We start from the raw sequence: 17,285 nt of genomic DNA on the forward strand, positions 1-17,285 counted from the left end.
AGGGGTGCCAATAATTTCGGCCATGACAGTAGGCAGGTCAAGGCAACCAAGGGATACTGTACCCCACCATTACTTTGTAACTCTCATCATTGTATCTTTTCATCAGAGGAGTACAGGAGGGAAAAAAAGTTACACTCAAGAGAAATTATTACCTTATTCTAATCCCTGACCATTCCTCTTGCTGTTAAAATGTGACAAGTGCATATAGTGTTGCCAACACTTTTCAAATTAATATAAATGCTTGGGGGGAAGTAGAATGCTAATGTTTCAAATGACATATCCTTCAGGTGGTATATGATCAGGCAAATCAGCATATGGGTCCCCCCATTCATACTTCAATCGAAAACATCATGGCCGACATCAAGAACAGAGCCCGTATCTATCAAAGTCTATAACTTTGGATACTGGAAATTGTTAACTTTTCATTTATGCACAGGGGTAAAGTAGATTGTGAAAAGCAGTAATACAAAAAAACAAAACAAGGCCATAGTTTTAAAAGGCAATACAAATTTTAATCTTTTACATGACTCACACAAAATAAAATTACACAATAATATTTTGTCAGATTTTATTATGTATATTAAACCAAAACATATTCAGCAAGCAGGCTAACTGATCAACATTTGAATTTCTTCACAGCATTAACTTTTTATAAAGCTTGCAGCAGACTGAAGCATTACAATCTATTTTTCCTAAACAAATTTCAAATCTAAAATTAAGCAGTACAAAAAGAATTTCACTGAAAATCTGAGGCCATCTTTGGGAAAAGTTGTAAAAAGGCACAAATAAGAAAATGGCTGTAAAACATTTTGCAGGTCTTAAATACCCCTTGGAACAAGACTCATTCAGTAGGGGAAGGCATATGGCAACTCTAAGACCATGCAGGAACTAGTAAATAGACTAACCAAATAGGATATTGAACACATACTGCCACAAACAAAAGTGAAGACAAATATTATGTTTAGTGAAAATTCAATAGACCATCATCAATCCCAATCTAATCATAATGAACAAAGCATCCTGTTATAGGAGATTTTCTCTTTAGCAGAATATTTGACAATTGCCATGGTAAAAGGGAAAAGTGTTGAAAACAAATGAAAAATTCTGGGAAAAAAAGAGGATTCTCTATGTACTGTATATAGGTTAAAGTGCAGAAGAAACACTGAAATTAGTGAAACACAAAAGTAAACAGAGTGTGTAAAAATTATAACCTTTGTGTAAGTTCATATGAGATCCTGTGGAAAGGCTCAAAAAGAAGAAAGAAATCAAAGCATTTTATATTACCACAAATATATCCAAATGATTCAGTTCCAACAACTTAAGTGAAAAGTAAATAATATAATGCAGGAATACTGTTTCCAATTGTTTAAATTCAGTATACTACAGCCTTGTTTGCTGTTATACTAGTCAATTTCTGCAGGAATTGTTAACCTTTATTAACACAAATACAAAAAAAAAATTGGATATTAAACCTAAATGCTTTTTAAGTGTTCTTAAATTGGTAGGTTTTTCTCCTTTGGCATTTTTTTGAAATTAATGTATCTGTGAACAATACTTGATAGTCAAGGTACCACAAGTAACCTTTTATCATGCAGGAAAAACATTTAAAGATTCTCCTGCAACAAAAACTTTCCTTGAAATGGAAAGTCATATGACAGTGAAGAGTGTTGAAAAACGTAAAATATTCCTAGTATATTCATGTAGTCTAATGCAGAGACATAAGGGACAAACAAATATATTTTTTACAAGGAACGTTATAAGATCTTAGCTGTCTTAGTCTAACTAGTAGTAATCTAACTAATATTATTCAGTTCATGCAAAGTTCTAGTCAACATCACACACCAGCATGTTTTTCTTTTGACCTGATTTCCAGTTTTGCAATGTTACTGCTCATTTCCTTTCTGCTGTTGATAGCATGCTTTTGTATTCCACGTGGAATCACTCATTACATAGTTTGCTGCCTTTTTATTTACTTTTTTACTTTTAACACCCTGAGAATTCATGTAACTGCTTACTCAGCAGACTGTAAAATATGTATGTAATTTTATGGAAATATTTGTCAGTACATACAAAAGGGCAGGCACTGCTTCCTAGAAATGATCCTTTTCTTAGTACATGAGGCACTTAATCATTTAGATCATTCTTTTCTTCAGAGAAGCAATAATAAATGGATTGCGATTAGAAAACTATTCACAGTGATAGTAAAGTAGAAATCAGATATGACAGAATGACAACTGAAACCAACATCAGATTGCATGCCCTGAAAAAAATCCCCTCCTTAAAATCTGATAATGAAAAGGTCTCTTTAAATAAAACATATGATTTAAGTTACATCTGTGGAAACCAAAATGCATACTGTAAACCTAAGCTAAAAGTAATAACTGTAAGAAATCAGCATGTATATTAGGTATTGTCAGTTACATACATAACTAAAAGACAAATCTTACATTGGACAAACAACAGAAATTAACCTCTACTTCTGTCTCAAGCGAGAGTCATTTTTTTAAGATTAGTACTACTTTGTTGACTGGCCATCAAGTACAGCTTATAAAAACCACATTCTAATTTCTACTTCATTATTAACACAGTTAAACGTAGTGGTTGAAATCAGCTAATTTAGTTCTAAGACTACTTTGACCAACTTTATTTTATACATTAGTGTAAACAAAAAACACATTTAGAAATGTAATAAGCACAAAAAGGCAGAAGAAATATCACATAGCAAGCAGTAATAATAATTAGGAACTGTTAGGGCAAGCCTCCTAATGTTTAAAGCTAATGTCTATATAATGATTAATAAGTGTAGCAGTTACAACTTACATAAAAACCCAAAACGCAGATGCATTTATTTTTTTTACTAACAGCAACATGCACAAAAAAATCTATGGCATGCTTTTAAATACTCTGAGTCAAAACTATTGAAAAAAAAGTACAATCATTGTTTGTTATTTTGGAAAAGTCAGACACTGTAAATTTTAATTTATTCATAATTGTTGCAGATTTTATGATTTTTATTTTACAATACACATGTATAATAGCTAATAAATTAGCTATATCACAATTAAAACCAAACTAACAAGCTAATGTTGAATGAATCACATTAAGACACATAGTTATCAGTAATGATTAAGCTACATGCGTACGAAAAGCTGCAGTTAACCTAATTTTGCTTCACAATTACTAACAAAATGTTTACTTTTAAAAATATACTTCCTCAAAATATAAACCAAAAAAAGTAAAAATAAAAAAACTAAAATAGTTTCAAAGTATTTTCCTAACCAATACTTTTAGCATAAAATGATTGACAACAGTATATGTATGAGCAGAGATAAATAAAAATGTTATGTTTGGAAAGGATATTTTGAATTTCTAATTATACACATTAACACCACTGTTTTTAGAAAAAACAAAACTTTAAATGTACAAAAATGTATGATAGGTATAAGTAATGTATCTCAACAAAAACAAACTATTACACAAGTTTTTTCAAGTTTATGCTGCAATCTGAAGTATGTTGTTTGCTCCTTGGCTTCCATCTTGTTATCTTTTAATATTTAAAAACAAACAAGTTAAGAAAAAAAATTTAATAGTATTCAGTAATGCCACAAATTCACATTCAGTAAAGAGAAGCATGCAATAATTAATAAGAAAGGAAGAATAGGAAGGAGGCGGTATGATGTTCCCATAAGATTTGACGATAAGGTCAGCCCATGCGGCTTGGTTTCCCTCCAATCTGTTAAAACAGAAATAAATTATTTACTTTTTTAGGTTTGACAATCTAACATTTAGAGAGATGTCTGAGTAAAACATCACACAAAAGATTTTGGTTTGCAAAGAAATAACTGAAACCCCTTTCTGATGGCAACAATAACTTACTATTTATAACTTATAAAAATTGACATACTTTACATATACAGTAAACTGCACCTGCAAAACACAAATTATTGAAAAAAAATACACATTAAAAATAAACTTAAACAGCAGCAATTTAACAAAAAAATTGTGAAAAGATGCAAGATTTATTGGGAAAAAGCATACACATATTGCATTTGTAATACTAATCCGTTGGTATTCAGTTACTCTTTTGGATATTTTACTGTAGCTCTTGTTGCCACTGCTCTACTTTCAAGCTGTTTGCTTACTTATGGGCAAGGCACAGCGGTAGCCTTAAAACCCAAAAATGAAACTGACTTTATCATCTTAAAAACTACAGAACATCCAGGAGGCCCTGGAGTTTTGGTAGCTCATTGCTTATTTCCTGAGTCTAACCTTTACTGACAACACTATTCATTTAAAGAAGGAAGTATGAGCAAACAATAAAACTAAAAAGGTGTTGCCCTCTGTGCCAAAGAACATAACACAAGCTTGAACTCAATAAATCCATTATGGTTTTGACGCCATCAAAACGGTGGCTTCCATGTAACAGTATGTTCACTTTGTGTTCCTTCTTAAATGTGTAGGACAATGTGGGCATTGGCCATTCTGCTAGGCTTTAGTGGTACATCAGGGTCCTCATGTATAACGTAATGCGTAGAATTTAAACTAAAACATGGTGTACGGACAAAAGTGGAAATGTGAGTAGGCACAAAAAATCCAGATGCATGAATCTGTGCATAAGTTCCATGTACTTTCCCTTCATAAACCCTAATAATTGTGAAATTTAAAGCACATGGCTACAGCTCCACCCCAACTCCTCACAGAATTTTGAATATGCTCATATGCAAATCAATATAAATATCACCTTCTGTTCAGTGTTTCAAGAAAAAAAAAACAATGGAAAAGGCATGTGAAAAAAATAGAATTTTAGCGAATGCAAATGCAGGGAGTGAAAAATGTACTATTTGTTAGCTTACAGAGTGGAAACAAAGTAAGAAATAAAAGTATGGCAGAGACACTTGAAAGTTCAAGTTCAGAAAGTCACATAGTGCCAGAAAGAAAAAAGAAGTGGTCATATATCACAGTTGACGTGATAAGGTGAGTTGCAGCTCACTGTCTGTTTATTGCGTTTCAGACAATATTACAAAATCTGACCCCCCATTCAATGGTCACACAAAGATGATCCTGCTGTGCCGAAAAAGTCTTCAGGTGCTGCACACACACCTTAGCCTCAGAGACTGCTGGGAGGCCACCTGGCTGTGTACTGATGGACTGTTCAGGAGTCACAAAATATAATAGTGAATGCTATAGGAGATGTAGATAATGAACTATGGAATATAAGGGCTGTACTATCTGATACTGACAACAAATGAAATGGACTGGTTAAAAAATAAATGCTGCATCTGATTACCGGTTTGTGAAATCAATTATTGTGATGCTGTCCGACTAGGCTGACCATTTGGTGGGTCAGGTTCATCATTGTGCACCTCTTCAGGTACATGCTTGAACACTGCAACACACTTTCTGTGCACTACAGAGCAGTACATTAATACAGTTGAAATGCTTTCTATTTACATAAGCAAATTAATTTTCTCAAGGTGCTTTTATAGCATAGCGACACACCAAGTGCCACAATGGACCAATTCTCTGTTCTTTTCTTTGAGATGACTTACTATCCTTAAAAAGACTGCTTGCCTTTTGCTATACTAGTTGAAGAAAACACCTGCAACTGTGCGGAGCTGCCGTTTGTATATGTTTTCCAGCTATATTTGATGGAATGTCACCTCATTCTTTTGGCGATTTATCCCTGGCTGATATAACTTGTCCGGCGTCGTTGCAATAGTAATGCGAGTGAAATTGACCACTCCATTTACAGTTGGAAAACCAGACGTTGCTGCGAATTGTGCTTTTATGTTTGCCCGTTCAACCACAGTGTAAGGAAATCTTGTATATCTGGATGACAAGCGGATAATACCATCCTGTACAGCTGGCATGGCGCAACTCAGTGATGATTGTGAAATACCCAATTGATCAGCAAGTTCAAGTTGAAAAGTTCCTGTAGCTAAAAACCACAGAGAAGACCGAATTTGCAAAAGAGCAGGTAGAGCACAATTTCTCAAAGTCTGCGCCATTTCAGCACACAACCCCAAGAGGAAAGCTGTTAGAAATCAAATTGCCTTACAAGCCAGTCGCCATCATCTATAATTATGTGCTCTCTTCTAATTCTTCCACTTATCTTCTTATACCAAAGCAGCCATGGTATTTGAAATACTTTGGCCATTCCGTGCACCATTATATTGTTACAGAATGATTGCAATCAAGTCAAGTGAATTAAATTTGTTATCGATATGCAGTTAATTTTGATATATTTGATAAAACCTGCATCACAGACGTGAATCTAAAAAAGAAAAGCAGACCACAGAAACGGTAGCACTGCTTTAATGCTGAGTGCCACCAGTTTGCAAAACCAAGCATAAAAGTGTATACGCAAAGGGGGGACCCTGCCGTTAAATTATTGGCTTTACACCAGGTTTAACTTTTATACATATCGAAGTGAGCGTAGAAACAGGGGTGTACACACTGTTTATACATAAGGGCCTCAGGCTTCTTAAGGCAGCGGATTTAGCAGACATCTAGCTGCTCAAAATGCCACTTACATTCCAAACTAAGAGATTAAACTACAACTTGTATCAGGATCTGCATGGATAACAAAAGTATACATCAGAGTGGCACTGACATCTCCCTATAGGCCCTTCTGTAGACTTTTTGTGCTAGAAGGCATGAAATTGACTCAAGTAAGAAGAGCAATAAATTCATGAATGACAGTTACGATGGACAGAAGAACCCGCTTATAAAGAGACCCTAATTTTGTAACTGGAAGCAACTGGAATCGAATAATGAGAGGATCCACCTTTCTTCATAAACCACCTTCACTCATCCAGTCGGGGGAATACTGGATCTCTAATGGGACTTTGGGGAAACACAAAAAAGAGCTCTGCTCTCACTCTCCAAAATGACACTCTTCTCTCTGTGAGCCTGAGAGCTGTGAACCAATTTGCGAAGCTAAACTGTGAGGCAGTCTGAAGACTCAGAAGCAGTTACCAAGAAAGGAAATTCAGTATTTTAACTTTTATGCCAAAAAAAAGTAATGTTGTTTTCCTATGAGTTGTAGACAACACAGAAAAGGGGATAATAGCAAAAATCAAGCTAAGAAAGCAACATCACAGAAAACAACAAAGGATCATGTAGCAAAATGAAAGTGGACTCCAACCCAAGAAGAATCCTCCACTTGAACCCTAAGCACCAACAAAGCAACAACATTGGGCATCACATTCACTCAACATTGGGCATCACCTTTAAAGACTTGGTATTATAAAACTACAGTGATACCTCGGTATAAATCTGCTTTGGAATAAGTCTAACTTGGTATACATCCTGTTTGGACACGAAAAATTTTGCTTGGTATACGACCTTTGTTTGGAATATGACTCGCGTGCTACCCTTGTTTACCTCTCTTGAGACAAAGCCACGACTGCCCACGAGCGTCAGTGCGCCAGTTGCTAGCATTCAGTGAACAACCCGTGCTATAACTCTCTGTGAATTTTCACGTGTGTGGTATAGCGGGTCCACAGCTCCTGTCAAAGGCCAGCTTTAAAACAAATAATCACCACGTTCGCGGCTTGGTGAGGGGGCATGGTGGTTGTGTGGCTGGAGGTTCTCAGGGTGATTCGCGATGTGGGCGTTTCTCACCAAAGTGCACAGGTGAGAGACCATCCACATTCGTGATTGTTCCTGGGGCTGCTTTTCTTGATAAATAGGAGCGCAAGAGCTAGAAGTGGAGGAAAAAGAAAGGACGGGAGGTTGAGACAGAGAGAGAGCGAGAGAGAGAGTGCGTACACACGCACATGAATTAGCCAAAGTAGGCAGAGTGAAGGTCAGCTGCAAGTAGGGTGACTCCCCTGTTGGGAAGCAGGGGGGCCGCCAGGTAAAAATGCACCGGGCTTCTTCTTCTTGTTTTTTTTTTTTTTTAAAGAAAGCTTCCTGCTGTATTTTTTACCTGTTTTTTTTGTATTGTTTTTAACCTCCACGTTTCACTTCTGATTTTATGGATTATTTATTGGAACTTTGGAGTCTGCACTTTAATTTGAACACCTTGTTTTATTGATTGTTTTAATAATAGCACTTTGCACTTTTTCCACCATCTCCTTGCTTTGTTGTTACCGATGAGCTTAGCAGTGAGGCACATTACCGACGTAGGGTTCAAGGGCTCCCCGACAGCAGATGGGAGCATACAGCAAACCTGCATCGTCACAATGTGATTGTGTTTTTTCACGTAAATTTGAATTGATTGTTGAAAAGTATGAAGGTGGGATGCGTATCCGGGACATGACTGTTGCATACCGTTTGCCGAGAATGACGGCATCTACGATTGTGAAAAACGGACGTTATTAAAAAGTGCGGTAGAATTTTCATTTATTTCATCTAATTGCGTTTGTATTTATGTATTTTAGTATTAAGCAGTGTTTAAATTATTTTATACAACCTCATCAATGTATAATATGACAATAACAATAGGATTTTTTTTCATGGGAACGGATTAATCATTTTCCCATTATTTCTTATGGAAAAAATTTGTTTGGTATACGTCCTGTTACAGACTGAAATCAAATGTATGTTTTTATTCTAAAATATTAAGACTAAGAGCAGTTTACTTCTCAAAACGGAGTGGTGCTGGATCGAATTCGCGACCTTTTGATTCCCAGTCAGCAGCTGATTCTATTACGCCACGGAGACAGTCATAATAAACAGGTTTCAGTGTTGCATGTTAAGGCGGCTTTTTGTTTCTGCAGTTACACTTTAGAATAAAGGCACATTTGTTCTGTTATATTTGTACCTTTTGTGAATGTGTTTCTTTGATATTTGCACTTCAGGCTTCATACATTATATAGTTTATGTCTACATTTTGTCAATTACTCCTAGAATATGAAAAAAATTTCTGTTTTAAAAATGTGTTTACACAGATTACTGTAGAAACGGAACACACATGAAATGCGTGTTCCAAATAAGGATCTATTATTTCCACTCTAAAACTCCACTTAACTCCCAGAAAATCAATCAAGGCATGAGCTGGGAGAAGTTTGTGCACGTTCTAAGTCGGTGGGGGGATGGAATAGCCGGCTGCTTGCAGTCTGATTTTATCAGCACATTTAGATGACAAAAGACGCTGGTGGAGAGCTGTGAATGATTTTAAGAAGCGATTTAAGGTGGGATGGATTTACGAGTTTTTTCGTAGGCTCTGGTAATTCTAGTGTTAAGCAATGTTGGATCCATAATCAGAAAATGGAAGGTTCATCACAACACCCACGCTCTTACTAGCCCCTCAAAACTAAACATCAGAGCAAGACATCAAATGGTGAGAGAGGCTACTAAAAATCCAACTGTCACTCTCAGAAGTCTGCAATGCTCTGTCTGAAACTGGAGTGAAGGTGCATGGGTCCACAATTTTCTCCATAAAACAGGCCTCTATGAGAGGTAAGCAAGAAAGAAGCAATTCCTTAAGAAGGTCCACATAAAAATACATAAGGCATTTGCTACAAAGTATGAGAAAGAACCAGTTAAGAAGGTTTTATTGTCAGAAAAGACAAAAATAGAACTTGTTAGGTAAAACTTCAAAGTGGTATGTGTGGTGCAAAACTGACACTGCCCATACCTTAAGAAACACAACTATGGTGAAATATGGTGGTGGCAGCATCATGCAATGGGTATACTTTTCATGTGCTGGGATTGGGAATACTGTCATTCAGTTGTGAACACATTTGAAAAATGGCAGACTATACGAAAATGACAGAAAAGAAGGTGAGACCTGAGACTTCCAGAGTCTGGAAAAAATTTGTTATGAAAGCAGAAAAAAGGGTTGTGATTGCAAAATGTGTAGGTCTGACCTTGTATCGAACAGTAGTACAACAGTAAATTGATTTAAAAATTTATTTTGCACGGCACTGCTTTTCAATAAAGATCTGATCGCGTTTTTATCATTACTTAAAGAGAAAATGGCATCCGAAATTTTACAAAATTTAACATTTGGGGTTGATATTAAAGGTTTTTTTTGAAATGTATGGTTTTCATTTTGACATGAAAACCATACATTTACCATTTTCATTATTTAATTTATTTATGGCTTTTGTGTCAATTTAGCAAATCTACTGTATTTACACATAGTCTTAGTACAAGATTTGAAGAATATTTTGTGAACATTTTGTTAATAAATCTTTATTAGTAAAAATAGTTAAACAATTTTATCCAATAGTAATCAGTTGTACAATTTTCACTTTTACATAATGTAAATGAATTTAAAAATATCCAAGAATAGAATTAAATAAGACTTACCAAAATATTTTTTCCTCAAACTGGGATGATTTTTTTGTTTTTGCTTAAAACAGAAAATAATGCTTTCTACGCACTAGAAATTTATTTTAAGTTAAATAACAGATAATTCACGAAACACAATTACATGATAATTTTTAATCAACTATTAACTACTATTTAAAAATATAAAAACATATTGTTTTTAATTGAATTATTTTCACAATATTTTGACATAACATGGTGTTTAAGGGAATCACCATGAAATGGGAATTCCCCATCGTAGATGGCACCAGTATGCAGAACACACTGTGTAAGGCGCCGTCTATGAACAGTGACGGCATAGGGAGGTACAGGGAGGCATTATTCATTTTTCACTAAATTTTGAAAATGGCTATAAAATGAATTAGTTTAATAATTTATGTGATAAATTTGGCCATGAAAAATTTTTGTGGTGTCCCCTTTACCCTTGATGCCCTAAGCATGTGCTTACTTTGCTTAAATGGTTAATCCAGCACTGAATGTGTTGGAACAAACAGAAGATATACTTTTCAAAGAGACATATGAGTTTCACATTTTAAATTAGAAATTAACAAATTCCTTTCATTATGCTTTTATAATGCAAAGCAAACACACATCTTCAAAAATTGCAACATAAAAGTAAGTGAAAAATCCACAAAATAGGTGGATTACTTTCATAAAGCATAACATTTTATTTTAAACAGATTTGTTAACAATAAATACAAACATACAATTGTGCATCAACCTATACTCCACAGACATAGCCAATTTGAACTTTGTCTACAAGACCTCATTCATTCACTTCCATTTACTCTTACCTGAGTGATGCTAACTCCAGTCAGACGCTCAACAGTGTCAGGAAGACGGTTCATAATTTCAAGCACTTCACCAGTCAGCTTAGCTGGTCCTACTTCTCCTGCTCCACTAGAAACCATTGTCACTTTCTTGGCCTGGGACATGGGTTTGCTGATCTCAGCTGCCATCTACCATTAGAAGAACAGATATAGCTGAACATAACCACATTAAATTGAGCTAAACCAACATTAAGCAAATTTATTTAACATAAAATCTTTTCGAGGAGGATCCATCCCCTCTAAAGTTCCTTGAGAAAGTGCCCCCCCTTTGTGTTTTTCACATTATGTCTCTATTAAGTCTCCAAATGTTAAATGCAGTAACAAAGAAGATGACATCTGTCAGCTATGTTACAGCAGTGGTGTTTAAAATGCACTTTAAAAAACAAAAATTAAGCCTAGTCACATCAAATTTTAATCAGATAGAAAGTTAGAAACCTATATGATTTCCTAAATCTGATTAGTAAATACACAATAGCTCCTACCCATGCTGCAAAAGTCTTGCAGAATTAGTCTTGCATCAATGTGTCAAAATTTTCATTATTTTTTTTTGCCTCGCTTTCTGTAAACTTCTACCGAAAATATACATTCATTGCCCATCGAGACTAACAGAGCATTATTGATTCATTTTTCTTTCTAATATATAATTTTCTAACATTTTTATCTGAACCAGGTGACAAAAATTAAAAGGTTTACTGTCAACTGTAGTGAAACTACAGGAAATTTTGATTCAGGTTTTGGTTGCAAAACTGAAAACGTGATTGCCACTTTTAACAGACCATATTGGGAGTAACTGAAGTGATCTACAAGTACGCAAACTTATTAATGAAACTGTGCCTTGCAGGACTGTTTAAAGCCATTATTACCAAAACTTAATTATTTTTAGTTTCGTTTTTACCTGGTACTGTGCTCCAGTAAATAAAATTAAACTGCATAAAAAAGCCTAAACTACCAGAGATTATTTCAATAAACAAATAAACCATTGTTGCACTTAGAACACCACAGTGAGGAATGCTAGGCCTTTGTATTTTGAGTATTTAGTATCAAATAGCACACTTAATTCCCAAGTTTTGTTTGACTCTATGTCTAACATTGTTTCTTGTGTCTCTATTAGTGTTTCTGTTTTTTTCCAACACCAAAACTCATTCATAAATTGTCTGAACTTGGCCTGCACCTCACCCTCTGTGACTGGCTCCTAGACTTTCTGACTGGCAGGCACCAGTCTGTCAGGATTGGTAATAGGATTTCAGCCACCATTATCACAAACACAGGCACCCCACAGGATGTGTCCTCAGCCCCATCCTCTACACCCTGTTCACCCAAAACTGTGTCGCCTCCCACAAAGATAACATCATCCTAAAGTTCACAGATGGCACCGCAGTGATTGGACGCATCACTGGTGGGGATGAGGCGGCCTACAGGAGGGAGGCCGACAGTCTGGCGTCATGGTGTGAGGACAACAACCTCACCCTCAACACAGACAAGACGAAGGAGATGATAGTGGACATGAGGAAGAAGAGGAGACCTCACCGGCCACTGTTCATCCAAGGGCTTGAAGTGGAGAGGGTTAGCAGCATTAAATACCTGGGCGTCTACATCAGTGAGGACCTCACTTAGACACAACACCACACAGCTGGTCAAGAGGGCTCAACAGAGGCTGTACTTTCTGAGGAAGTTTGGTATGTCGACTAAGATCCTCTGCAACCTTTTACAGCTGCACTGTTGAGAGCATCTTGACCAGCTGCATCACCGTGTGGCACGGCAACATTACTGCTATGGACCACAAAAGCCTGCAGAGAGTGGTAAAGACTGCTGGGAAGATCACCAGGATCCCACTGCCCTCTCTGCAGAGCATCTACAACTGCAGAGTCCGCAGAACTACCTCGATCCTCAGGGACCCCACCCACCCCGATCCTCAGGGACCCCACCCACCCCCAACATGAACTGTTTACACTTCTACCCTCAGGCAGGAGGTATAGAAGTATGAAATGCAGGACTTCCAGGCTAAAGAACTCTCTTTCCCAAGGCCATTAGACTCCTAAATAACTGACTGGAGTTTATAACCATGGTTAACCTCATTCTATCTACCTCACACAACTGTACTGGACTTGTCCATCACACACCTACCTGCACAATTACACTGTATACTTCTGTTCTGATTTTATACTTTATGCTGCCTCTGTTACTTATTATCTATCTGCTACTTATTATTGATGTCATTTGGTGTGGACAGCAAAGAAAGAATTTCATTGTACAGGGAAATGTGTTTCCTTACTGTGCACATGGCGATAATCTTTGAACTTGAATAATATTCTCAACTACCTTGTTGAGAAAGTTACTTCCATTCGAGCAAATATCTCTGCTTTTCTAAAGTCGATGGAGGCTGATCCCAGTGCTGTTTCATTCCGATTTCCTTTTCCTCGGTATCTTGATAGTGTTCTTACTTTAATCAAGAATTTAAATCCTTCTTATGAGTTGGATATTCTTTTAATGTCTCTGTTTTATGAGTTCTTCACTTGATTGGCCTAAATTTGGTGTCCATGATAAATTCTTTTCTCCTCACTGTGTTTTACTATTTATTTCAAATGTGCTACTTATGCAGCCTTTATTGAAAAAAACTAGTCTTAATCCCTCTGATTTTAATAGTCTGAGGCCTATCTCTAAACTCTCACTCCTAAATAAAATTTTAGAAACGGCAGTCAAATCACAGCTGACTGCTTTTCTTTATTCATCCATCCATCCATTATCCGACCCACTATGATTTTAGATAAATTTCAGTCTATCTTTAAGAAACAAGAAGTGCCATTTCTGTGGAATCTTAAGGTGGGTAACAATCTTCTGATGGCTATTGATGTGGGGGAGTATACGGTCCTTGCTCTTTTTGGTCATAGTGCAGCATCTGATACTGTAGACCATATGCTTCTAATTAATAGGTTAAATAATTGCGTGTGTATCTCTGGAACTGCCTTAGACTGTTTTTCTTCTTATTTGGCATAAAGGAGTTTCTCAGTTAGTGCAAATGAGTACATGTCAGCTCCAGCATCCTTGTCTTGTGTTCAAATTTTAAATTCTTTTAAAGATATTTAATATTTATACTGAGAACTTTCAGCTTCCATGCTCTTTTAAATCACAACACCATCATAAGTTATCTGCCCTGGTTAAATGCCTTAGTGAAATTAATACATGGCTAGCTGCTAAATTTTTAACACTCAATTCTAAATAAATAAATAAATAAGGTTCTAATAATTGCTCATTTGCATGCAGAGATCAGTCTCAGGATTTCAGCTGTTTCACTCAACCTTAAATCTTGTGCCTGGAACTTGGGTGTTATGTTTGACCCATCTTTAAAACTTGATGCTCATGTTAAATCCTTTATCTCATTCTTGTTTTTATCATCGGAGGATTATATCAAAGCTAAGAAGAATAGTACCAAAGTGACATGTTAGTGCAGGTTTTAATTTTTTTTCATGTCTTGATTACTGCAATTCTTTACATGTTTAAAAAAAAGATGTTGTTGCTGCGTCTTCAATGTACTAAAAATGCTGCTGCTACTGTAGATTGTTAACCTGCTCCAGTAAGTGGTCTCATATTACTTCAATTTTATCTTCTCTTTATTGGAAACCTGTGGAATTTAGAATCTATTTTAAAATTTTAGCAATCACCAACAGAGTTATGCATGGTGAAATACCACAATATATTTCAGAAATTTTACATTATACTACCAATCACCCACTTATGTCATGTAATCCAGGCTTTTCAATCCGTTGCACCAAAATAGTGGAATAGCCTGCCTTGTGCTTATTGGGCTGTTCATACACTTGACATATTCGAAAAACAGTTGATGAGGCACCTTTTTAGGTTAGCATATGGGCATCCATTTTGGATCTTATGTTTTATGGTTATTTGTTGAAATGTTACTTTAATTTTATCCTTTACGTTTTTTTAACTGTGTGTTTTAATTGTTTTCTATGGTGTAAAGCTCTTTATGACTCTGTGAAAAGTGCTTTATTAATATAAAAAAAAAAAAAGTTTTCCTATTTCTGACAGTATTTTTAAGAGCATAAAGCCCAGGATCACGATAGCATAATCAACAGTATAGATATTGGAACATTAGAAAAACGTTTCTGAAATAGGCCATTCAGTCCAACAAGGCCCATCAATTCCATCCTCTTAAATCCTCTAAATCTAGACTCTCCACCTTTTTTAGCACATTATCAGCAATTTAAATATTATTCTTAAGACAATGCTACATTTTAAACAATTTATTATATATACATACACATACTAAATAATGTCATGTAAACAAAAACAAGTAGCAATGTTCTGCATATTTCAGTGCAAACAAAAAAAACAACAACAATGAAACTGATGTCAATTGAAATTAAATTACAGGCAGGTTCTTTTTGACAAAAAAAGAAGCATTTCAGGTTTATAGCTTGATGGTCTAGTTTCTCATTGGGTAAATGAAAAGCTGTACTAAACAATAATTTTGCTCTCTATCCTCTATTTGTCTATAAGTAAACAACATAAGGTTGTTCGTTTATAGGTAATACTGATCCTGCCAGACACGTTTACAGTTACAATGCTACAGAATGGCTCTGAAAATGAAACTCCTCAAACATATAATGTGGGGAGTTTTCTTAAATATAAGGGACATTTTTTTCCATGTGAATTACCTTCCTAGAGTAAAAGGCCTCCACACATGTCACATTTTCCCCCACATTGAAATGCTCAAAGAAAGCATGATGCAATCATAACCAAAATACCTAAACTGTGCAGCAGCCATTTGTCACTGCTCTAGCTGGAGTGGTATGTGATTAATGGGTACAATGGCAGTGGCATGCTTACCTTACCCCATTCCATCCTGTACTCATCTTGCAAATCTTTCTACCTTCATTAACAAGATGCAGAGTTCCAGCTAAGCGTGAAAGCAGATCTTGGGCTGCTACTACACTGCAGAGCACTGTGAAGGTTAGCTTTACAAGATTAGAATCAAATCTTTTGGAGAATATGTCAGTATAACAATTACTGTTTGTAATGATGATTCCCAAACCATCAAGTTATGGGCAGGGATACAGCATTTAACAGAGTTTTTAAGTAGAGTCTATTTTTAAAATGGTAACATTTGATTTTCTTTTATGTTTTGGCTTGTATATGAAACAGTGATCATATACTAACATTTAAAAAAATACTATCTCGAGTTATTCCATATTGAAGCTAAAATGTTCATATCAGAGCTGAGAACACCTCCCTTAAATGTTTAGTGTGGTGCCTCCTATGAGATTTATATGCAGTAAGATCAATAAACTTTAACATTCACAGTTTTTTAAATAATCACGACTTTTTAGCAAGTCAAATATTTTAACCTGCTTTGGTTAACAAAAGTTGCCAACATTTTTGACTACCCTTCATGAGGAAAAAAACCATGCCACTCAACAGTGTACAAGAAGGTACAATGGCAGTTGCAAAGGAATTTTAATTAGATTTAAAATATCTTAGTACAGCTGTGCCACAGGTCTGTCAAATTTTTCAAATCTTCACATTCATCTCCCAGCTAGATTCGAATGGGTCACTCCAATTACAAGTCTTGGATTACCACTGAGCTAAAGAAGACTTAATTTTAGCATTTTTGTTACATGTGCATCTTGCTCACACAGCCCTGCATGGCAGCTAGTCATTACTGTTTAACTTGCTTTAAAGGCAACAAGGAAAACCACAAACTCCAGTATGCAAGAGTGCAGCTTAAATTTGATCTTCATCATAAAACCAACTAGTGATTTAGCTAGTAGGTAGTATATTGACCTGCCAATCACACATAAATGAGCAAAATGCAGCTAGTTCTGATCCACTTTGGAGTTAGGGGATTTTGTGGAAATACTACATTAATAAAAAAATTGCCACAGATGTCAACCAAAGGCCAAGAATTGGTTGCAAACTGCACTGGCAACTGTTAATGCTGAGCCCTGTTCAGTGTCAAAAGTAAATGCCAAACCATGCTCTGCTTGTAGGAAGCAGCAACACTTGACATTGTCAGCCATGTTCTGTAACCATTTAATGAAGTCTGTAGTATGACTTCAGTTTAGCATGTACAGCATTTATTTGGTAAATTTCCCATGTAATATGAATAGTTTTATCTGTTATGAATAGCTAGATAGCTATTCACATTGTAAAGTT

The 17,285-nt window shown here is 35.8% G+C and overlaps 1 protein-coding gene across 2 annotated transcripts in view; it reads right to left on the reverse strand.

Annotated features, from left to right (window-relative positions):
* Positions 1-490: 490 nt before the first annotated feature.
* LOC120539666 (flotillin-1-like) overlaps positions 491-17,285 on the reverse strand; it is a 156,910-nt gene continuing 140,115 nt past the window's right edge. For both annotated transcript variants that reach the window (XM_039769989.1, XM_039769988.1), the window contains exons 12-13: positions 11,079-11,243; positions 491-3,733 (exon numbers count right to left, since the gene is read on the reverse strand). In XM_039769989.1, the coding sequence (XP_039625923.1) occupies positions 3,704-3,733; positions 11,079-11,243 (195 nt within the window). In that variant the 3' untranslated portion in view covers positions 491-3,703. The remainder of the gene's footprint in view (positions 3,734-11,078; positions 11,244-17,285) is intronic.

Source organism: Polypterus senegalus, chromosome 11 (genome assembly GCF_016835505.1).
Source record: "Polypterus senegalus isolate Bchr_013 chromosome 11, ASM1683550v1, whole genome shotgun sequence".
Lineage (NCBI taxonomy): Eukaryota > Metazoa > Chordata > Cladistia > Polypteriformes > Polypteridae > Polypterus > Polypterus senegalus.